The sequence below is a fragment of the Oscarella lobularis genome, chromosome 5, assembly GCF_947507565.1.
Source record: "Oscarella lobularis chromosome 5, ooOscLobu1.1, whole genome shotgun sequence".
Lineage (NCBI taxonomy): Eukaryota > Metazoa > Porifera > Homoscleromorpha > Homosclerophorida > Oscarellidae > Oscarella > Oscarella lobularis.
This window is the reverse complement of record NC_089179.1, coordinates 1,916,252-1,937,841: the sequence shown is the minus strand read 5'-3', so window position 1 is coordinate 1,937,841 and position 21,590 is coordinate 1,916,252. Positions and strand designations below refer to the sequence as shown.

The following is a 21,590-nucleotide window of genomic DNA, read 5'->3' as shown; positions in this document are numbered from 1 at the left end:
TCGTTTACTTTCGCGTTCACTCTTCGTGGTACGTATTTCCTAATTCAAGCTACATGAATTAAGCAGAGGCATGGCGAATCATGTACAAACCATACTTTAACGAAGAGATACCACGACGAGTAAAGGCGAAAGAGAAAAGCTAGCGAATATTCGTACGGGACGTCCGGGCCGCTTACGCAACACTCTGTACCATTGGTTGAAAAAGGTACCACGTCATCAACACACCATGTATGAAATTGGCCAACGCCTAATTTTGCTTCAGAATGCCAAATTAAGTTATAGCCAACGCCTAAAATGACGTCAATCTCTACGTGACAAAGTAATGACAAACAATAAATAACTTACTCATCATTCATCAATGTTTATTCATCATTCATCAATGCTTATTCATCATTCATGAATAGGTTATTCATCATTCATCAATGTTTATTCATCATTTCATCATTCACGAATAACTTATTCATCATTCATCAATGTTTATTCATCATTCATCAATGTTTATTCATCATTCATCAATGCTTATTCATCATTCATGAATAGGTTATTCATCATTCATCAATGTTTATTCATCATTCATGAATAGGTTATTCATCATTCATCAATGTTTATTCATGATTCATCAATGTTTATTCATCATTCATGAATAACTTAATCATAATTCATCAATGTTTATTCATCATTCATCAATGTTTATTCATCATTCATGAATAACTTATTCATCATTGATGAATAACTCACTCATCATTCATGAGTAAACCTATTCATCATTCATGAATACATGCGCACTATTTTTGACCCTGATATAGCGCCATATTAGAGAGAGTCATCACTTTACTATTGTAACTCTATGATGCTAGGGCCAATTTTCGACCGAATTATTGCAAAATTGGGTCTGTGAGGTCTCACTGCAACTGCCCCATCATGATTCTTACAGCCACAATTACACGACCTCAATTAAAGGACGTTAGGACAAAGTTGAACATGGTCCACCCAGTGTTCATAGAAAAGCCTCTGAATCGTCCGAATTTGTTTTTTATGTTCTTATCAATGAAGATCAATGACGAGGTACGGTGTTGTACATTTTTCTAGGCGGACTGTTTCAAACTATTACTGATAGGCAACACTGGAGCCAATTACGACCATGCTTCGAGAGGATCGAAGTGTGAAAACCATAATCTATGTTGGAACAAAGGCATTAGCTACGACTCTCTGGGAGATACTCTGCTGGTCTGGAAAAGTTGCCATTCACCACTCCTCTCTTACATACGGGACTAAACGACAAACAGAGGAAGATTTCCGGGCAGGAAAAGTGACAGTGGTTATCGCCACTATAGGATTTGGAATGGTACCAGAACCATCTGATAATGTTTTCGTGAACCTTAATATATGTTCAAGGGTATCGACGTGAGTGATGTTCGGCTGGTGCTCTACTATGGCGTCCCACGTTCAGTAATGGAAGTTTACCAAATGTTTGGGAGAGCTGGAAGAGATGGTAAGTCGTCCACCTGCGTCCTGTTATACAAGTCGCTGAGTCTAAGAGGAAAGACTGTCGATTCGTCCGTATCAACCCTAATTACCAGTAAACAATGTATCCGAGCACGCTTCCGCCGACTGCTTGATTCGTCCTACAACGCTGATAGCCAGAGAGGCTTTCCCTGTTGCTACCACTGTGACTTTGATCAAGACGATCCTAACAAATTGTTTGTTTACCCAAAAACGAGGCCTAGAAAACGCCGAATACACCGTGGCCAGAACGACCAGCAGCCTCAAGTAAAAATCCAAGTTTCTACTTACATGAGGAACCTTCTGGCTCGTCGACTGCTTCGTGGAGACGACGAGAAGCTGAAGCCCACCGGATGTTCTCCTTAGGAGTGGAAGGAGTTGCAAGCAACGCGCTGCTAGAAAAGATAATAGACGTCAGTTCCAGTATCCGTACCGTTTCTGACGCAGAGAGAATTCCTGGTGTTCAAAAGCCCTTTGCGGCATCGTTGTTTCAAGCACTTCATTTTCCAGAAAATTCAATAGAGCACGATCATTGCTAGTGTGTTTATCTATAAGATCAATAACAAAAGAGAGTTACAATTCGATGAAATCCTCTATATTCTCAATATTTCTCCTAGGGATTTCGTGGGTTGCTGTGGGAACGTCGAATTCTTCCTTCTGCAGGTATTTCCTAAGCCATCCCTCCTCTACCTTTCTTATGCCTAGCCTTCTGGGGTCAGAAAATCCGTGCGACGAAGACTGTCTTTGCTCTTTCAACTGTGCAACTCCTGAATCGTTCAGAAGGGTAACTATTCTTGAAATGTCGTTTTCTGAAGAAGTGGTCGTGTGCTTAGCAGGTCTGTAGATCCCTAGTGACGTTTCGCATTCTCTGTCGGCCTCCAAGAGATGGTACGCTACTTTGGAGACCAAAGCTACGTGAGCTTTTGTTAGATTCGCCCCACTAGAGCGCACCGTATTCTTGATAAGCCTGAACGAACATTTTCCGTTATCAAAACAGCACTAAGAGAGGACTTACAAATTGTAGTGCTCAACTAGCTGGTCAATTGGCTTCCCTCCTCCTTTCCTCCCTGACATATTGACCGTGCGAAAGTTAGTGTGAACGTAGGCAACAGTTGGAGACCAATCAGCCGCGAGGTTGGCCAAAAGATTCACCGCTTCGTTTGCGTAGTTAACCTTGTGCCCACCAAGAAACGGGAGAAGCCAAAATCGCCACATCCTGATTATTTCAGGCCCGTTTTCGTAGCGAATAGCATCTCTGAGATTTAACTGTTAATGAATAATTTTTCTGGGAATTCCCCGCTCACGCACGCGCGTCTCGAGCCCCCCGAAGCTGCTCACTCATTGCCACGCCTATTTTGTTCTGCAAACAATACTCTGAGGCCTCGATGTTTATTCGTCAGTGGCTATTTGCTTTGAGTGAGTATGCGATGACTCAGACGCAGTTTTGAATGTCGTTCTTTTTTCTTTTTCTAGCCATTTCCTGTATTGGTTTGGGCGTGTCCGAATCGGCGTGCGACGATTATAACCGCTATCCGTACAACTCTACTTCAACGTCACTTTGCCATGGTTGCGTCTCGGATCCTTGCCACATCTGCATTTTTTGCACTGAAGGCATCTCCAAATCTGCTTACTGCACCAGCGATCTTTCGCAGTGTCCATTGGACAATCAAAAGCAACAACAAATTGATTGCCCACGACAGGAGACGATTCAATCAAGTCCAAGTAGTGTACGAAACGAAGTCAATAAACAACAGAAAAATGGAACGGCTCACTTTGACTGTTCTCATAACAGAGTATATTTAGTACTAGAAAAGGAAGCTGCAGCTGATCTAGGCATAAAGTAAGGACAAAACGTTTAGATAAATGACGTTTTGCCTATATATCTGCCTTGTTTGTATGTAGCAAACAAATTTTGCTGTCTGACGAATTGCGGCAAGGCGAAAATCCTGTGCCATATGAGCTGTTTTCAAACCTATGTGGCAGCGTTCAGAATTCAAAATGTCCTCTCAGCAGTTCACCTATTCTTGCCGTAGGCAAGGACTGTATTGAAATTGGAGAGAAGGAATCTGACGAAGTCCATCTTAATAATGCGACTGAAGGTCTGAGCGGCGGATTCCAATTAAATTTTGGCCAAGTTCGCTGTTGCTCCAACTCGCAGGCAAGAGAAGTAAACCTGACGCTTGAGTTTTTATGCAACTCAAACTCGCCTGATCTTGAGCTAAGTGAAAATAGCCTTGATGTTCTTTCAGAGATTGGAGACTGCGATGGGATGAAGAACTTAACTATTATTCTACTAACTAAAAAATTGTGCCCTGAAAACATCAGGCCTGTAACCTCTGGTCTGGCTAATAGGGTTCTTGCTGTTTCTATAACAGTAAGCTGTCTCGGATGGTTGTTGGTAGTCAGTACAATACGGATTTGGTTAAAACTACGAAATAAATCAAACAATAGCGGAGAGACAGAGCGGCTTGTTCCGAATTCAACGAAAACCCGCTCGAAGCCACCAAAAATTAGCGTAGTAGAACAGGCAGAGATAAAGGAAATCAATGATATCGAGATGGATGAGGAAGTACCAGTAGAGACACGGAAGGATGTAGACGAGGAACATGCAGAGATAAAGGAAATCAATGATATCGAGATGGAGGAGGAAGTACCAGTAGTAGAGACACGGAAGGCAACGAAACCCGAGCAGTTGTACTCCAAGCCACCAAGTACTAATAAAAGAACGAGTGACCCGGATAGTGAATTCGAACCCCGTGGTGAATTCGAATGCGATCGACCCGGACCGGACTCCACGTGGTATGATGACCACTCACCACGGCAGCCAGTACAGTATCAGTGACACTGCTGCTATTTGTATACACATGTGTAGTTTAATTTGTGTAGTTATTTGGGTGCAGTACTATGCGCTGTTGCTTGGCTTATTTTTAGCTCGAAAAAATTGCGTATACGGGAGTTTTACACGCTCCACGCGACACGTGACAGAAACGTCGTCGTCGTTCTTTGGAGAGGGATCAGGACGAGGCTGGCAGGGACGAAGAGGGACCCAAGAGGGTAAGAAGAGTGTGGGAATGTTCGTACTAGTCGTTCGGCTTGTATCATCGGCTACACGCCGGCAAATTGGCTCTGCCTATGGCAGTATGCGTAGATCAGCTTCCTATGCAGTGCGAGAACCCTCTGTCATTCCGCTGCCTTTTTATGGCAGATTTGTTATTGTTTTTGATTTATCTAGCCTCGATGGACGACGCGTTCTCAGAACTTCGTTGCGCCAGAGGAATCACGCACAGCTGGTTTGAAAGAGCATAAGAGTTTTCGTCAGCTGTGCAAAAAACACGTACACTGCAGACCTCGCAATTTGATGGGCGACCTTCGTTTACTTCTTCCTCATTCAAAAGCAGGTCTTTCCGTCGAATATCTATATTATATCTCGTTTTTTTCAATGTCTTTTCAGACACTAAGCTTCATAGCTGTATGTTGTGAACGAAGTGCGAATCTTTAGTGAAACGTGTTTTTGGCATCGTCTTTATTGATGAGCCTAGGTTTGTGACCTAAAGAACTGCAACAAGTGTAAATCTGTCCAGATAAGTGTACAACACGACGTTAATAAAGCTTTATTAATTAATGTTATCTGCCTTGTTCGCATGTAGCCAAGAAATATTTCTTTTCAACAAAGTTCGGCAAGAAGCCGAAACCACTGAGCAACTTTGAAGCAGAGCAACTAATGCATTGATAAAGGGGGACTTGAAGATTTAGCTAAACGTGGCGTAGGAATTCTCTCTGGTACATTTTAATCATGCCTAATCGAGCTACTTTAGTTGATGACTTTGGAGACTTGCGATGCGGGGGGAACGGGGAAGTCCCGCGGCACGCGCGCCTTATTCTCCGGGGAAGCTGTGTCATCGAAAGCTGTGTCATCGCGAGTATTCAGTTGGAGCTACTGTATCTCGAACGAAAGGTTCGGCTTTTGATTCTTCCCTTCCGATTCCGATGTCAGGTAATCATCAGCGGCTATTTGTTTTGGGTGAGCGAGATGGAAAATGAGTCGCGGAACGTATAACGCGATCGTTCTTTCGCTAGTGTTTGCCTTCTTCATTGGATGGGCCTCGGCCGAATCGGCCTGCACTGACTATAACCGTCCTCCGTACGACTCTACATCGACGTCACTTTGCTATGCTTGCGTCTCAGATCCTTGTGGCACGTGCACGTTTTGCACCGGGAGCCGTATCTCCAAATCTGCTTACTGCACAAGCGATCTTTCGCAATGTCCCACTGACAATCAAAAGCGACGACAAATTGATTGTCCACGGCACGAGACAACTCAATCAAGCAATGCACGGCCTCATTTCAGTGAACGACAGAAAAATGAGCTATCAAATAGCGGTGCGGCTTATTTCGAGTGCTCTCGTAACAGAGTAGTTTGGGGAAATGAAGTCGCAGTTGATTTAGGCATAAGGTAGGGACAGAACGTTTAGCCAATTGAGCTGTATGCTTTTTTTGTATGCAGCGAACAAATATTGCTATCCAACAATGTGCAAGGTGAAAGTTCCGTTCAATATGAGATGTTTGCAGATTTGTGTGGCAGCGTTAAGAATTTGACATGCCCTCTCAGCAATTCACCTATTCTCGCCGTGAACAAGGGTCTCGATGACTGTATTGAAATAGGAGAGCGAGTTTCTGACGCTGACGAAGTCTATCTAACCAATGCAACGAATGGTCTGAGCGGTGGATTCCAATTGCCTTTTGGCCAAGTTCGCTGTTGCTCCAATTCGCAGACAAGAGTAATAAACCTGACGCTCAAGTTTCTATGCAACTCAAATTCGCCCAAACTTGAGCTAAGCAAAAGCAGCCATGATGTTCTTTCAGTGATTGGAGACTGCAATGGGGTAGAGAACTTGACTATTACTTTACTAACTGCAAAATTGTGTCATGAAAACATACGTCCGTTAGCCTCTGGATGGCCAGCTTATGCCGTTGCATTAGCTATTATCGGTGTGGTCATTTTAGTAACAGTTGTTTTTGTAGTTCTCTGTAAGAGAGGCCGAAAATCAAAGAAGAAAGACAAGACCCGATGCTTGGTCTGTGCCAAGATAGACCTCCACCCGAAAGACCCTCACCCGAAAGTCCACCAACGGTCCGTGGCCCATTACTTTGCGAGTCAAAGCCAACTAATGGTTACAAAGGAATTCAGGAGGCTAAGAGCGAGTCACTTCGCAGCGATTTTGGAGAGGGTGAAGGGCGTCGAGGCAACTCTACGTATGCCGAGGTTGGCTACTGACTTCAGCGCCTGCATGTGAGTCAATAACAGTATTCAAATAATTGCGCTGTGTACGTCCCTGCTGGTCACGTTCGTCATGTGTTTATAATTACAGTTGGAAATGGTTTCCAAATTGTTGCATTTAAAGGTATTATAGAGTGCAGTTTTCTGCTGATGAACTGCAACTCTGCCAACATTAATTTCTTTACTGTACCAATCATACTGTAGATCTATGGTAAAGTGGATCAGAGACTGGCTCAATACATATTTAAAAATGATATGTTTATTTTAGCAAAACCTTTGTATTGAACAAAATCACTAATCAATGATCGAAGCAAATCATTTTCTCTAAAGTATACGGGGTTCTTAGCGCTCCACGTGACCCATAATGAAGAAACGCCGTCGTTCTTCAGGGAAGGACGAGGCTGACAAGGACGAACAGGGAGCCAAGAAGGTAGTATCAACGCGTGTATTAGTCAGTCGCTCGTAATATCAGCTGCACTGTACGCAACGGCGAATCGCCGTCCTGGGAGCCTTGAGGAGCCTCGAGGCGACAACTTTACGGCCAATATAGATAGAGATGGTTTTGTAGGCTAGTTATTGTGGCAGGGAAGAGCTCTGTCATCAGCCATCCCGCGCACTCTCTCTTCATTATTTCTATTGTTTGAATTTGGACAAATAAACAGCGCGTTCTCATTTTCTGCGCCGGTGGAATCACGCACAGGTTTGAAAGAGCAGAAGAGTTTGCATCAGCTGTGCAAAAAAACACGTGCACTGCAGACCTCGCCATTTGATGAACGATCTTCGTTTACTTTTTCCTCATTCGAAAGCAGGTCTTTTCATCGAATGTCGCTAATATATCTTGTTTTTTTTTCAACGTCTTTTCAGACGCTAAGCTTCATAGAAAGGATAAGCTGTTTGTTGTGAACGAGGTGGGAATCATTAGTGAACTATTTTCATTGACATCTTTTGTCTTGACGAGTCTAGGTTTGTGACCTAAACAACTGCAACAAGTGCATTTTCCTACAAAGGAAGATTGCTTTCTATGGTAATTGCTAAATTGAATTTTTCATTAGAAAATCACTTTGATGCCTCTCAAGGTTGTCTCAGACTCCACACGGTCCGTCTGCTAAATTTCTCGTTGAAAACAGTAGGACTTTACTTTCAGCTAGGCTCAGGCCATTGAAAATGATTTGATAGTAATTTAGTTCACACGATGGCTGAAGTTGACAGGAAACTGCCTCAAAGGCTCTCGACTCCTTTTGTCATTTGACGATGCAAGTGAAGTAGATTCCTGCAGTTAATTCAATACAAATTTTGAAATTCAGAAATTTGCGGAAACTCCTCATTTCTCTCTTCTGATAGAATTATTCAAACAAGTGGCACAACATTGGCACTAACTATCTCTTATTAATATTCTATGTTTAGATCTTTGGCGCTCCTTGTAGTCATCCAAAGGGCAAGCCTTTTATAGATCACGTCTTAAACTTTGCCATTTCAAATAATATGATATGGTTTCGATAGTAGAGGAGACTTGGTCCCTAATTGAAATAAAATAGGTAAAGGAAGTCAGTTAATCGGTGATTTAATTGCATCTTTAGGACCTCGATTTGTTCTTAGTTTGGTTGAATATTTTCTGGGTGCTTCGGTGGAGTTACGCTGTATGAGAATCCTCACTACGTGTCACCTAATGAGGTTTTCTCGAATGAAGAGATGTGATTATTTGATTGAATAATGTTCTTGCTAGCATCGACGAAGACTCAAATTGAAAGTGGAGCGAAAGCAGCGAGATAGACTTGATCAGAAAGTACTTCGCTCGAAGAGACTTAAGGAAACCGAACTGACATTGACAAAGCAGTGGAGTAGCCATCATTAACGCCGACTTCGAACGTTCAACTAAAAGAGTCATGCAAAGGCAGCGCATCATACGAATCAGAAGAATTTGCCCCTACAGTTTGCTTCCAACTCGTGCTAATTATTAACGCAAGGTCATTGGCTGAGACTGAGTCCGGCCCCTAGTTGCTTTCTTTGTTCGTCTAGTTTTCAAGTTTCACAGACGCCGTAGCTAAGCCTCTGCTCCGGCCCGTTTCGATTGAGGGTTGCACATGATCTGGTGTTCGGCCATCATTGCCTGGAGACACCACAGAGAAGCCGGAATAGTCGATACATGCAGTACAGTAGGCCACAGCTGGTTTGGCTTTTCTGCTCATTGCGTGTCTATAGCTATAGCTAGCGCACGTGCAAACGGCCCATCAAAATGCATCTATTGGACATGATCTACTTTCAAGGCGTTTTCGCCGCGCACATACCTGCGCTAGCTACCCGAGTAGATCTAGCCCATTTCTTCGAGAACATTAGTCTATCATACAATTACAATATTATCGTACAAGACTTCCTCGTTAACCACAAGGAGAAGCCGTGCGCATGATTCCAAACTACAGTTAGCGCATAGATATATGAGAGATTACTTAGTTAATACGGGACGCCACATTCTTGTGGGCTTGACCAAGAGTGTAGAGTCTCATTCCGTTTACGTACTACTCCTTGAAAATGCCAAGACAACGCAAATCCAAGCGAGCGGGGTTTCGTGGCACTCAATATCAAGTCATGAAGGCGAAGGGCCTGATCGCCTCGCGTGCCGCTGTATCGCCTCCACAGGCTGCTTTTATACCGCCGGCTGTTAGCTCGGTTCAACCAGCCGGTAGCTGTGCTCTACCAGATGGTGGTCCGTCTCAAATCGCTGGTAGTTCCGCAGCCGCTACAAAACTCAGCTCCGTCCCACCAGCTTGGAACCAAACAGCCACAGCGGCGTCTCAGTCTGGATCCGTAGATACGTCTGCGCTCGACGAGCCTCATTATCGCATCGTTAACATTGCCACTCTGCTAAAGGCAATGACCGCCTTTTTGGTCTGCAAAACGTGCCACAGCGCCGACTTCACTATCAAAGAAGATTACAGCAGAAGGAAGGGCTTCTGCTCGCAGCTAGTCTTTCATTGCAAATCGTGTAAAAACAGCCATGCATTCCCGACATCAGAAGTGCGATCAGCTGGCCCTCAAGGAGGACAAAGTCACGATGTAAACCGCAGAGCAGTCCTAGCCGCACTGTCGATGGGTTGTGGTAGAGCCGATTTTCATCGATTCTGCGGTATTTTCAATATGCCAAAGCTTCTCGCACAAGACAGCTGGAACAACCATGTCAGCGCAATTTCGAACGCTTCTGACGCAGTGTTTCAACAATCTGCCTCTCACGCCGTTCAAGAGTATCGCAGATCAAAAAACGCTCGGGATGGAGAAGTTATATCCGCGGCTGTAACGTTTGACGGCACATGGGCAAAGCGAGGATATTCTTCGCATTACGGTGTGCAGGCAGCGCTTCTAAACGGACGTGTAATCGACTTTCAATTGCTGTGTACTTACTGTAAGAGTTGCCAGCTCATGGAAGAAAGTGGAGTCGACAAAGACACCGTCGTTTACTTAGATTGGTATCGCAAGCATCTTCCCATTTGCCGCAAAAACTACAACGGATCTTCAGCCTCTATGGAAGCTCAAGGAGCTGTAGACATTTTTGGCCGATCCGTTGAAAAACACAATTTGCGCTACACCACATTTATCGGTGATGGCGACTCCAAGGCGTACTTCCTTGTCAAGGACATGTATGGTGAAGATCATGAAGTGAAAAAGATTGATTGCGTTGGCCACGTGCACAAACGAATGGGTGCCAACCTGAGAAACTGGTTGGATACAAACAAGAAAGTTGTGATGGAAGACCTCGGTCGCGTTAGCGGAAGTGGTCGGCTGACAAAGATGGCTATAAACAGACTGAGCACATATTACGGCTACGCAATTAGGCGAAATTTGGGAAATGTTGAAAGAATGAAGAAGGACATCTTGGCTGTACTTTACCACAGCTGTTTACCGAGGAATGCAGAAGATACTGGCTGCAAGCAAAGCACCAAAACCCCGTCAGAAGGACATGTTTTCCAGCATGACACTTGTCCTCACTCAGTCGCAGACCAACACCAATACTGTCCAGAGGGAGAAGATTCCTGGTGTCGCTGGCAAAGCGATCAAGCAACTGGTGAAAACAGATACCAGCCAAGCAGATGCCTTCCTCATTGCTTTTATCACGAACTACTTCCAATATTCCAGCGTTTGTCTAATGAAGATCTTCTAGAGAGGTGCAAGGACGGTTATACGCAAAATGCAAATGAATCGTTTCATAGTACTGTTTGGAGTTATGTCCCAAAGAGTAAATATCGTGGACCGGTGATGGTTCTCGCTGGTACAAGAATTGCAGCAGCGCAGTTCAACCATGGTTCCAAGGTTTTCGCACAGCTCCTGCAGGAAATGAAAACTCCACCAGGGAAATTTTCTATTGCTGCTTTCAAGAATCTGGATGAAAAAAGAATTACTGAAAGCAACCGGAAAGCCACAGTAGAGTGCAAGAAAAGAAGAGTCATTCGGACGAAGAGAAAAGCGAAAAGGCACGATCGCCAGCAGAGGACAGAAAGCCTGACTTACCAGGCTGGTGCGTTTGGAACGAGTGCAGATGATCAGGAAGTTGCGTCACCGCCTCTGGCAGCGTCTAGAGGTAGAGAGAAAAGGCGAAAAGGCAAGGAGCTTGCTACAGCCTCAAGACGACCAAGGGCAGTAGTCTTAGCGACCGAGTCGTCTTCGGAGGACGAGACCGCCATAGTAGAATGTAAGGATAATTTTCTACAAATATTTTTTATGAGACTTCGCAACTTCGCGTTAGGGCACTACACAGATTATTCTTCATTCGATGAAGGCGAAACCGCAGAAAAAGTGGATGATGACAGCAGTAGGGCAAATTATTCAAGTGAGCTGGAAAATTCAGGTAATGAGATTATTGCAGCAAACTTTGAGAGCACTATTGTAGATTTTGACGATGATAGTGACAGTTCTTTTAGAGGGTTTATAGTAGAAAGTCTTGAGTCAGGAGACTTACCGTACGTGCTACTTAGCGAGGACAGTGATTAAATTCTAGGTGGGTTATATGGGTTTCAGTGCAGTTGTGTCAAGTGTAGAAGTTACGTTGTTTTGGCATGTGATGAGTTATAGGTGTATGTGCATGTGCACGTGACGTATTGGGACACTGTGTGATTGGATAGTGTGTGTGTGTGGGACAGAGAGTGTGTGGCATGTGTGTTGCGCGTGAGGTGTGTGGTTGCAGAGGAATAAAGCGTTGAAGAACCCAGCAGGAGACTCCCAGCAGGCCCCATCACAGTATGTTTGTAGTGTGCATACGCGAACGGACGCTTGAGCACGTGAAGCAAGGGGACCGATCGGTCGTATGACACGGATTGTATAACGGTAACGGTATAAACTATTGACTGTCCATCGTTGCAATCGATTCTGGTAATCTATTGCTTGATTCCTACGTACGATTAATGAATGGTTTACAAATTGTTGCATTTACACGTATTATACATGTAGAGTGCAGTTTTCTGCTGAGGAACTACAACTCTGCCAACATTAACGGGCCTTTATTTCGAAAAAAATGGACATGCGCACAAGAATACGGTATATTGCATTAGAGACACCTGCCTTAGTTTGATCTCTGGTTTGAATATAACACAGGTAATTTCTTTACTGTACCAATCATACTGTAGATCTATGGTAAAGTGGACCAGAGACTAGCTCAATACATATTTAAAAATGATATACTTATTGTAGCAAAACCTTTGTATTGAACAAAATCACTGATCGATTTTCTCTAAAGTATACGGGGTTCATAGCGCTCCACGTGACTTATAATGAAGAAACGCCGTCGTTCTTCAGGAAAGGACGAGGCTGACAAGGACGAGCAGGGAGCCAAGAAGGTCCAGAGAGCCTGTATCAACGCGTGTATTAGTCAGTCGCTCGTAATATCAGCTGCACTGCACGCACCAGCGAATCGCCGTCCTGGGAGCCTCGAGGAGTCTCGAGGCGACAACTTTACGGCAAATATAGATAGAGATGTGTTTGTAGGCTAGTTATTGCGGCAGGGAAGAGCTCTGTCATCAGCCATCCCGCGCACTCTCTTCATTATTTCTATTGTTTGAATTTAGCCTCGATGGACAAATAAGCAGCGCGTTCTCATTTTTTGCGCCAGAGGAATCACGCACAGGTTTGAAAGAGCATAAGAGTTTATATCAGCTGTGCAAAAAACACGTGCACTGCAGACCTCGCCATTTGATGAACGACCTTCGTTTACTTCTTCCTCATTCGAAAGCAGGTCTTTCCGTCGAATGTCGATATTATATCTGTTTTTTTTCAACGTCTTTTCAGACGCTAAGCTTCATAGAAAGGATAAGCTGTTTGTTGTGAACGAGGTGGGAATCATTTAATGAGTGAACTATTTTTTTTTGACATCTTTTGTCTTGATGAGTCTAGGTTTGTGACCGAAAGAACTGCAACAAGTGCATTTTCCTAGAAATGCGTAAAAAGAAAGATTCTTTTCTATGGTAATTGCTAAATCGAATTTTTGATTAAAAAATCACTTTTGATGCCTCTCAAGGTTGTCTCAGACTCCACACGGTCCGTCTGCTAAATTTCTCGTTGAAAACAGTAGGACTCTACTTTCAGCTAGACTCAGGCCATTGAAAATGATTTGATTGTAATTTAGTTCACACGATGGATGAAATGAAGTTGACAGGAAACTGCCTCAAAGGCTCTCGACCCCTTTTGTCATTTGACGAGGCAAGTGAAGTAGATTCCGGCAGTTACTCTGATTAGTAAACATTTGAAATTCAGAATTTTGCGGAAACTCCTCATTTCTCTCTTCTGAAGGAATTATTCAAACAAGTGGCACAACATTGTCACTACCTATCTCTTATTAATATTCAATGTTTAGATCTTTGGCACTCCTTGTAGTCATCCGAAGAGCAAGCCTTTTATAGATCATGTCTTCAACTTTGCCATTGCAGATGATAGGATATGGTTTCGACACTACCAGATAGTAGAAGAGACTGGGTCCCTAATTGAAATAGGTGAAGGAAGTCAGTTAATCGTTGAAATAGTTAATTGCATCTTTAGGACCTCGATTCGTTCTTAATTTGGTTCGAATATTTTCTGGGAGCTTCGGTGGAGTTACGCTGTATGAGAGTCCTCACTACCTGTCACCTAATGAGGTTATCTCGAATGAAAAGATGTGATTATTCAATTGATTAATGTTCTTGCTAGCATCGACGAATCCTGAAATTGAAAGTGGGGTGGAAGCAGCGAGATAGACTTGATCAGAAAGTACTTCGCTCGAAGAGACTCAAGGAAACCGAACTGCCTGAAGATGACATTGACAGGCTATTTGACAGAGCAGTGGAGTAGCCATTATTAGCGCCGACTTTGAACGTGCAACTTGCTAAAAGAGTCTTCCAAAGCAGCACATCATACGAATGAGAAGAATCTGTCTCTACAGTTCTTCCAACTCGTGCTAATTATTAACTCTGCTCCGGCCGCCGTTTCCGATTGAGGGTTGCACATGATCTGGTGTTCGGACATAGCTTTGCATTGCCTAGAGACAGTGGAGAGAAGCCGGAATAGTAGTCAGTAATTGTGCGGTACAGTAGGCCACAGCTGGTTCGGCTTTTCTGCTCATTGCGTTAGGCGAACGGCCCAATCAAACTGCATCCACTCAACATGGTCTACTTTCAAGGCGTTTTTGCCGCGCATACACCTGCGCTAGCTGTCTACTACCCAAGTGGCCAGAACATTCTCAAACAATATTATCGGACAAGACTTCCTCGTTAACCACAGGCAGAAGCCGTGCACATGCTTCAAAGCCTTTACTTTTTGCAAAGCCTTTACTAATTAAGCTGCCGTAACTACAGTACCTAACCCTACTCTTTTATGTCCCTGGTACTACTGTACTAACGTATGTACAGTTAGGGCGATTAATACGGGACGCCACATTCCTGTGGGCTTTACCAAGCGTGTACAGTCTCACTGTTGTTTGCGATTATTGTCGTTTACGTACTCTTTGAAAATGGGAAGACGAACCAAATCCAAGCGAGCGGGGTTTCGTGGCACGCCTTCTTACGTCATGAAGGCAAAGGGCCTGATCGCTTCGCGTGCCACTGTATCGTCTCCAGCGGCTGCTTCTGAACCGGTCGTTAGCTCGGTTCCACCAGCCGGTAGCGGTGGTCCGTCTCAAATCGCTGGTAGTTCCGCAGCCGCTGGAAAACTCAGCTCCATCCCACCAGCTTGGAACCAAACAGTCGCAGCGATGTCTCAGTCTGGATCCGTAGATACGTCAGCGCTCGACGAGCCTCATTATCGCATTGTTAACATTGCCACTCTGCTAAAGGCAATGACCGCCTTTTTGGTCTGCAAATCGTGTCACAGCGCCGACTTCACTATCAAAGAAGATTACTCCAGAAGGAAGGGCTTCTGCTCGCAGCTTGTTTTCTATTGCAAATCGTGTGAAAGCAACCTTTCATTTCCGACATCTGAATTGCGATCCGGCGTTCAAGGAACAAGCCACGATGTAAACCGAAGAGCAGTCCTAGCCGCACTGTCGATGGGTTGTGGTAGAGCCGATTTTCATCGATTCTGCGGTATTTTCAATATGCCGCCGCTCTTCTTACCAGACAGTTGGAACAACCATATGAGCGCAATTGCTCACGCGTCTGATGCAGTGTTTCAACAATCTGCCTCTCACGCCGTTCAAGACTATCGCAGATCAAAAACCGCCCAGGATGGAGAAGTTATTGACGCTGCTGTGACGTTTGACGGCACATGGGCAAAGCGAGGATATTCTTCGCATTACGGTGTGCAGGCAGCCCTGCTGAACGGACGTGTGATCGACTTTCAAATGCTGTGTACTTACTGTAAGAGTTGCCAACGTATGGAAGAAAGTGGGGTCGACAAGGATAGCGTTGTTTACTTAGATTGGTATCGTAAGCACCTTCCTATTTGCCGCAAAAACTACAACGGATCTTCAGCCTCTATGGAAGCTCAAGGAGCTGTAGACATTTTTGGCCGATCTGCTCAAAAACACAATTTGCGGTACACCACATTCATTGGTGATGGTGACTCCAAGGCGTACTTCCTCGTCAAGGACATGTATGGTGAAGATCATGAAGTGAAAAAGATTGATTGCGTCGGCCACGTGCATAAGCGAATGGGTGCCAACCTGAGAAACTGGTTGGATACGAACAAGAAAGTGGTGATGGAAGACCTCGGTCGCGTTAGCGGAAGTGGTCGGCTGACAAAGATGGCAATAAACAGACTGAGCACCTATTACGGCTACGCAATTAAGCGAAATTTGGGAAATGTTGAAAGAATGAAGAAGGACATCTTGGCTGTACTTTACCATAGCTGTTTACCAAGGAATGCAGAAGATACTGGCTGCAAGCAAAGCACCAAAACCCCGTCAGAAGGACATGTTTTCCAGCATGACACTTGTCCTCACTCAGTCGCAGACCAGCACCAATACTGTCCAGAGGGAGAAGATTCTTGGTGTCGCTGGCAAAGCGATCAAGCCACTAATGAAAACAGATACCATCAAAGCAGATGCCTTCCTCATTGCTTTTTTCACGAGTTGCTTCCAATATTCCGGCGTTTATCTGATGAAGATCTTCTAGATAGGTGCAAGGACGGTTATACGCAAAATGCAAATGAATCGTTCCATAGTACGCTTTGGAGTTATGTTCCAAAGAGCAAATATCGTGGACCTCTGTTGATTCTTGCTGGTACAAGAATTGCAGCAGCGCAGTTCAACCATGGTTCCAAGGTCTTTGTACAGCTCCTCAAGGAAATGAAAAGTCCTCCAGGGAAATTTTCTGTTGCTGCTTTCACGAATCTGGATGAAAAAAGAATTGCTTCCAGCAACCAGAAAGCCACAGCAGAGTGCAAGAAAAGAAGAGTCATTCGGAAGGAAAGAAAAGCAAAACGACATGATAGCCAGCGGAGGACAGAAGACTTGACTTACGAGGCTGGTGCGTTTGGAAGGAGTGCAGATGATAAAGAAGTTGCGTCGCCGCCAGTGACAGCGTCTAGAGGCGGGAGAAAAGGCAAGAAGCTTGCAACAACCTCAAAACGAGGAAGGGCATTAGTTGTAGCGACCGAGTCGTCTTCGGAGGACGAGACCGACATAGTAGAATGTAAGGAGATTTTTCAACAAACTTTTTAGTGAAACTTGGCTTTAGGGCACTACACAGATTATTCTTCATCCGATGAAGACGAAACGGCAGAACAAGTGGATGACAGCAGTAGGGCTGATAATACAAGCGAACCGGAAAGTTCAACTAGCGAAGTTATTGTAGCAAGCTATGAAGATTTTGACGATGATAGTGACAGTTCCTTTAGAGGGTTTATAGTAGAAAGTCTTGAATCAGGAGTGCTACTTAGCGATAAATCAGGGGACAGTGATTAGATTCTAGGCGGGTTAATTAAATAGTGTTTACGTTGTTTGTACAACGGATAGAGAAGTAGAGGGTTGCAGTGGTCCGAGTCGAGGAAGAGATGCAGTAGTTTGTTAATTATTAATTAAAATTGAATTGTGTTTGCTCGCTTTGCTCATTTATTTAGTACAAAATAAAAAATACTGTTGTCTGGCGTTGTAAATTTACATGTATTAGAGATGTACAGTAAAGTACTTTAATTGCTTTTGCATGATGCCCGTATGTCCGGATTGAAAGCAAAATGTTTATGTCAGTTTCCCGTATCAAGGGAAAGGATCGCGATGCTTGTGCTGCTCCACACCACTGTCTACGAGCGAAGAGGATCTTATAAGCCGCTCGCACTTGCCCGAAAATGTAGAAGGCCGCTTTGCGCCAAGCAAGCGCCGCGGCTTCTCTCAGATGTCTTCCATTTTTTCTGCAAGATGACAGTTTCGTGCTAGATCCCGGTATGTGTACGACAATGTACCGGCCTATGTGCAACTGCCTTCATAGCACCTCGTGATGTCGCAAGAGGACGTACGTCGACTCGATACCGCCCGATCCCTTCTCGACCTCAGCGCGTCGCCGCCGTCGTTGACCGTGCATGAAAAACGTCATTTCATTTCTACGCATACTCTGCAAGAATCTCTCTCTTGATCACCTTCCACCGCTTAACTTAGGCAAGCACAGCAACTGACTCTCAGTGGCACATCCTCGGTTCATTTAGTTGTTGCCTTCTGGGCAATTCACTTGGTGGACGCCTGATGGAACATTGATTATGGTAGTTGTCAGCTTGAACGCCGTCCCTCTCCTTGTCATTTATCAAGGTACTTCGGTTTGATCCCCTGCGTTTCAATTGTTTTGTTGTATTGTTCTCAAAATGTGACGAGGCTGAGGCAGCCATCCACTCTTTACTTAGCTATGCTACCTGTATATTTCCTGAGTATATACAGTATGTACATATATATATACTCCAGCTTCCTGAATAGGACAAGGAGGAGGCTCAAAGGCCAGTAACCTTTTGTTGCAAGAATTTCCTCAACGTCGATTTCTTAACTTTTAGCACGTACGTGTACGTTAATTAAGTAAAGAAATCCCAGGTGCAGTAACGCCCTGTGAGAGGTGTACAAGTCGTCCGTACTGATCTCGGGAAAAGACGGATTTTTCACTTGAATCGTCACAGCAAAGAGGTTCCGCGCCGTTGCCTCAAACCATCTCTCCGTGTCATTTTCTTTGATTTCGTAGTTGTCGTCTTTTGTTGTCATTCCAAGGTGATTGCAAATAGCCAGAATTAGATGCCCCTGGAAAACCTAGCAAAATGTCAGAAAAACAAGGTATTTGACTGGTAGAATGTGCTGTACTAACGTGTAGAAAGAATTCGTCAGCTTGCTGAAATTTTTTTCCTCTCTTGTCTACCATTGACAACCCTAGAGCGTCTTTGAGGTGACAGAGTGAGCCTTTGGTATCAGTGTCACCCCAAAACGTTTCTAGGCAAAGGCATAGGCACTCCCACATAAAATGAAAGTCACCTACGATGAGTACGATGTAAGTAAATTTCAGCAAGAGCATACGTACCAGGTGATTCTTTGGCCCAGTTTAGCTTGTTTACACCTATTGGCTCAGGCCTTCTGATTCGCTTGGCCCCGCGGATGTTTTTGCACGTGAGCTGGTCTCCGACAACGTTCTATAAATGATGATTATTTAACCTGATGTAGCAGAGGGCACATACCACTGCTGTGTCGTCCTTTTTTCCTAGATCGCTAGCAAAGACGTCGAGAACACGAATGTTTCCATCTCTGCAGCCCTCGTTCACATCCAGTATTTCAAGGGGAGAAATTTTTGGTTTGCATGGGACTTTGAAAGATTGCAATGTTGGGCAGAAACGTCGCAATTGAGAAAAGGCTGGAAAATAATTTATCAGGAACCGTTTGATGTAGTTCACTCCGTTTAGAAACAAGTGGTCGTTGTCGGACAAGGATGGCAAAATAGCAGCTTCGTCAAGCAAATGACGTGAACGTGCCTGTACGTATACATCAGGCACGTATACAAATAAAATAACGTTTTACCAGCCTAGTGTCAGGTGGTACTTCCGGAAGAGCCTCATCAAAGTCAATGACTAGTCGTGTAGTCATGTCCCAACGTTCAAGGCGTTTATCTTGAAAAAATATATCAGTGGCAAAAAGTAAAACAGAAAGCATGAGTCGTACCAGTCCTTTCATGGCCGACATGCTTAGTTATATTGAGATTGTCGTACGCTAAAACTCGAGCTTTGTTATTCTCAGAGACAGGAACAGCCATATTGTCGGCTATGCTTTTCAGATGCCTCCAACTGTGGCTGTAGGATGTTGAGACTCCAAGAGTGTTCATACATCTCATTATCTTTTTGGCAAGGAAACTTATATCACTCACACCCAAGTAGATTAATTAACAATACCTGTTTGCTCGCAGAATTGCTAATAAGAAACTTGGATATCAATGTTGGAAGCCATAGTGCTATGTCTGATGACGATTGATTTTTCATCAATATCGATAAGACTAGAGCTGCAGAAAGTCCCAGACCGGCGTCATCGTTGTCGTGGTCGTCGACGTCGACATTGCTCGTGTGTGAAGTTGGAGATTTCATCACACGGCGCAGAACGTTATACAGCATAGGAGCGGTGCGTTTAATGATAACACGAAAATCGGGAAATCCATTTATATCGCATCCTAGAGCAACCAGTTGATCCAACTCAAGGCCCAGTGAGTCAATGACTGAATCCCACGGTATGTCACACAGATCTGAGAAATGATGTTATTAGAGTGTACGCCAAAACGGAACCGAACCTACCAGCATGACTTGGCGTTGTGTTCGAAATGCCGGCTGGGTCCTGTTCTTTTCTTATCTTTTTCCTAATCCCAGCGTAGAAGTAATTTCTGCCTCTTTTCACTCTTTTGAGGGCAGGAAAAGCGGCGCGCGTGGCATTCCCGACTTCAACGTGGCTGAGAGGGCCATACTGGCTGCGAAACAGAGCGTGCACGTCCGACACTAATACGGAATTGGAAGGGGAATCCTCAAACTGGTCGCGCAGCCTGCCGGAAGTACGCCAATTAAAAGTAACAGATCCGTGTTTTTGGAAGAAAATAATGACCATAAACAGCGTGTATTCCAATCGTTTGTCTGCATGGACGATACGCTTTCAGCCATGTTCGAGACGCGCGCGATCGTTTGAAAAGGTCAACTTTATTAGCACTTATCAGAGAGGCGTCACATCCTACCGCGTCATACCAACCACACCCCCAAAGGGGGCACCACGTGATTTTCCAGATACCAGGCCCTTCTCCCCTCCCGTGGACATACGGGAGAGCAGGGAGAAGGGCCTGGCGAACGCGAGGCTAGCAACCAGCAATGATTCGTCTCGCCATAATGTTCATAATACAGCAGCGCCACAACTATAATAAAGCTATTCTTGCTACCATAAGCGACTGCCTTCACTACGAAACTGTAATACCTGAATGGAAATCTACATTTTCTTCGTATCTCAATGTGTTCACCGAAAAAAGGTGGAAGTCTTTCACTCCCTGTTGAGGGCCCAATGCCCGTCATGGTCATGCCCTGAGCAGATAACACAATTTGCCGAAGTACTCAGTGCAAGAAAATTTGACTCCGCCTTTGCATCTAATTTTCTAATACCGACCGTCAAAGGAAAGAGCCGTCAGAATTTAAGCTACTTAGCAGCGCGGACGGCCGAATATTTCACTAAACAACTTAAACGTATTTCCGAAAAATCAAGAGGACTGACAAAGGTGATGGTCGGAAAAGCGAAACGACGGGTAATTGATCTGCCGACTTTCAACTGCACTCTCGATCAGAGAGCGCTTCCACTTGGCTTTTCAGTCCAGAAGATGCCCGATGAGGATCTTATCTGCGATTTTCAAGGATGTGATGAAGTCGGAGGAGAAACTATCGTCCTAACATGCGGACATTCTTTCCATCTAAGGTGCATAAACTCCAATTCCTGCGTTTACTGCCAGCCTTTTCTCTTGAAAGATCTGAGTCAAAAATTCAACGCGACACTTCTAACTTCAGAAATGGAAGAAGAAAGAGAAGAGCCTTCAGGCACAAATGAAAACGACGACGAAGATGATTTCGAGAGTGGCTTCGACGATTATTACTCGTCTCACGAATTCGTCAATCACTTGATGATTGAACTCGACGGTATATCTATGGCAGGAGTTAGCTAAACCAAGGTTCAATTCCGCTAAGCATCGAGGCCAGACTTTTACCCATGATCACGCCTATTAATAGAAGGAAAACAGACAAGGAAATTAATCTCCAGATTATTTCCTGTGATCATATTATTTAGACAACTGGATTCTAGAAGAGGTTTATCTTGTCAAGCCTAGGTGAATGTTGGGATTGAGTCTAGAAACATTACAAAAAGCTAACATAAAACAAAATTGTATATTGCTCT

At 44.3% G+C, this 21,590-nt stretch overlaps 6 protein-coding genes and 1 long non-coding RNA gene across 22 annotated transcripts; all 7 read left to right on the top strand.

Annotated features, from left to right (window-relative positions):
- The first annotated feature begins 2,838 nt into the window (after positions 1-2,838).
- LOC136187863 (uncharacterized) lies at positions 2,839-4,458 on the top strand. The gene is made up of 3 exons (XM_065975584.1): positions 2,839-2,919; positions 2,977-3,343; positions 3,406-4,458. Exons 1-3 carry the CDS (start codon positions 2,889-2,891, stop codon positions 4,343-4,345), a joined length of 1,338 nt encoding a protein of 445 aa, XP_065831656.1. The 5' UTR covers positions 2,839-2,888; the 3' UTR covers positions 4,346-4,458.
- A 16-nt stretch (positions 4,459-4,474) lies between these two features.
- On the top strand, positions 4,475-7,003 carry LOC136187861 (uncharacterized). 3 transcript variants are annotated; one of them, XM_065975581.1, is made up of 9 exons: positions 4,475-4,557; positions 4,736-4,793; positions 4,849-4,901; positions 4,955-4,988; positions 5,043-5,090; positions 5,151-5,267; positions 5,319-5,524; positions 5,581-5,956; positions 6,008-7,003. In XM_065975581.1, the coding sequence occupies exons 7-9, from the start codon at positions 5,341-5,343 to the stop codon at positions 6,795-6,797; spliced, it is 1,350 nt and encodes a 449-aa protein (XP_065831653.1). In that variant the 5' UTR covers positions 4,475-4,557; positions 4,736-4,793; positions 4,849-4,901; positions 4,955-4,988; positions 5,043-5,090; positions 5,151-5,267; positions 5,319-5,340; the 3' UTR covers positions 6,798-7,003. The 3 variants fall into 3 exon arrangements, with proteins under 3 accessions (XP_065831653.1, XP_065831655.1, XP_065831652.1); XM_065975583.1 differs by having other exon boundaries at positions 4,955-4,972; positions 5,043-5,267; XM_065975580.1 differs by having other exon boundaries at positions 5,043-5,262.
- Positions 7,004-7,170: 167 nt separating this feature from the next.
- LOC136187067 (ribosome biogenesis protein BRX1 homolog) lies at positions 7,171-9,138 on the top strand. Its single transcript, XM_065974579.1, is given in 12 exon segments — positions 7,171-7,481; positions 7,538-7,590; positions 7,646-7,689; positions 7,745-7,781; positions 7,784-7,805; positions 7,858-7,907; positions 7,966-7,975; positions 7,977-8,034; positions 8,086-8,136; positions 8,186-8,316; positions 8,378-8,452; positions 8,505-9,138. Coding segments are annotated over 9 exon segments (408 nt in total). The 5' UTR covers positions 7,171-7,481; positions 7,538-7,550; the 3' UTR covers positions 8,282-8,316; positions 8,378-8,452; positions 8,505-9,138.
- Positions 9,139-9,298: 160 nt separating this feature from the next.
- LOC136186942 (uncharacterized) lies at positions 9,299-11,948 on the top strand. The gene is made up of 2 exons (XM_065974431.1): positions 9,299-11,459; positions 11,514-11,948. Exons 1-2 carry the CDS (start codon positions 9,308-9,310, stop codon positions 11,756-11,758), a joined length of 2,397 nt encoding a protein of 798 aa, XP_065830503.1. The 5' UTR covers positions 9,299-9,307; the 3' UTR covers positions 11,759-11,948.
- A 581-nt stretch (positions 11,949-12,529) lies between these two features.
- LOC136187066 (ribosome biogenesis protein BRX1 homolog) lies at positions 12,530-14,173 on the top strand. The gene is made up of 11 exons (XM_065974578.1): positions 12,530-12,600; positions 12,829-12,887; positions 12,943-12,995; positions 13,049-13,092; positions 13,154-13,224; positions 13,278-13,327; positions 13,386-13,459; positions 13,514-13,564; positions 13,614-13,749; positions 13,796-13,890; positions 13,943-14,173. Exons 1-11 carry the CDS (start codon positions 12,535-12,537, stop codon positions 14,081-14,083), a joined length of 840 nt encoding a protein of 279 aa, XP_065830650.1. The 5' UTR covers positions 12,530-12,534; the 3' UTR covers positions 14,084-14,173.
- A 114-nt stretch (positions 14,174-14,287) lies between these two features.
- LOC136187065 (uncharacterized) lies at positions 14,288-17,313 on the top strand. Its single transcript, XM_065974577.1, has 2 exons — positions 14,288-16,860; positions 16,906-17,313. Exons 1-2 carry the CDS (start codon positions 14,742-14,744, stop codon positions 17,130-17,132), a joined length of 2,346 nt encoding a protein of 781 aa, XP_065830649.1. The 5' UTR covers positions 14,288-14,741; the 3' UTR covers positions 17,133-17,313.
- A 112-nt stretch (positions 17,314-17,425) lies between these two features.
- Positions 17,426-20,306, top strand: LOC136187197 (uncharacterized). 14 transcript variants are annotated; one of them, XR_010669873.1, is made up of 14 exons: positions 17,426-17,606; positions 17,653-17,819; positions 17,867-18,148; positions 18,203-18,329; positions 18,385-18,473; positions 18,525-18,582; positions 18,631-18,684; positions 18,735-18,800; positions 18,858-19,161; positions 19,209-19,321; positions 19,422-19,525; positions 19,588-19,796; positions 19,850-19,902; positions 20,081-20,306. It is a non-coding gene; the product is annotated as an uncharacterized lncRNA (long non-coding RNA). The 14 variants fall into 14 exon arrangements; XR_010669877.1 differs by having other exon boundaries at positions 17,653-18,069; positions 18,129-18,148; XR_010669878.1 differs by having other exon boundaries at positions 17,653-18,148; positions 18,385-18,459; positions 18,511-18,582.
- The last annotated feature ends 1,284 nt before the right edge of the window (positions 20,307-21,590 follow it).

Excerpts from the sequence above, each read along its gene's own strand:
- LOC136187863 (XM_065975584.1), top strand. The coding sequence starts at position 2,889 with ATGTTTATTCGTCAGTGGCTATTTGCTTTGA. Across the intron at positions 2,920-2,976 it reads TCAGTGGCTATTTGCTTTGA|CCATTTCCTGTATTGGTTTG; the intron begins GTGAGTATGCGA and ends TTCTTTTTCTAG. Across the intron at positions 3,344-3,405 it reads GCAGCTGATCTAGGCATAAA|CAAACAAATTTTGCTGTCTG; the intron begins GTAAGGACAAAA and ends GTTTGTATGTAG.
- LOC136187861 (XM_065975583.1), top strand. The coding sequence starts at position 5,341 with ATGCGGGGGGAACGGGGAAGTCCCGCGGCACGCGCGCCTTATTCTCCG. Across the intron at positions 5,525-5,580 it reads TCAGCGGCTATTTGTTTTGG|TGTTTGCCTTCTTCATTGGA; the intron begins GTGAGCGAGATG and ends TTCTTTCGCTAG. Across the intron at positions 5,957-6,007 it reads GCAGTTGATTTAGGCATAAG|CGAACAAATATTGCTATCCA; the intron begins GTAGGGACAGAA and ends TTTTGTATGCAG.
- LOC136186942 (XM_065974431.1), top strand. The coding sequence starts at position 9,308 with ATGCCAAGACAACGCAAATCCAAGCGAGCGGGGTTTCGTGGCACTCAA. Across the intron at positions 11,460-11,513 it reads CGAGACCGCCATAGTAGAAT|GGCACTACACAGATTATTCT; the intron begins GTAAGGATAATT and ends ACTTCGCGTTAG.
- LOC136187066 (XM_065974578.1), top strand. The coding sequence starts at position 12,535 with ATGAAGAAACGCCGTCGTTCTTCAGGAAAGGACGAGGCTGACAAGGAC. Across the intron at positions 13,225-13,277 it reads AAGAAAGATTCTTTTCTATG|GTTGTCTCAGACTCCACACG; the intron begins GTAATTGCTAAA and ends ATGCCTCTCAAG. Across the intron at positions 13,565-13,613 it reads TGAAGGAATTATTCAAACAA|ATCTTTGGCACTCCTTGTAG; the intron begins GTGGCACAACAT and ends TTCAATGTTTAG.
- LOC136187065 (XM_065974577.1), top strand. The coding sequence starts at position 14,742 with ATGGGAAGACGAACCAAATCCAAGCGAGCGGGGTTTCGTGGCACGCCT. Across the intron at positions 16,861-16,905 it reads CGAGACCGACATAGTAGAAT|GGCACTACACAGATTATTCT; the intron begins GTAAGGAGATTT and ends ACTTGGCTTTAG.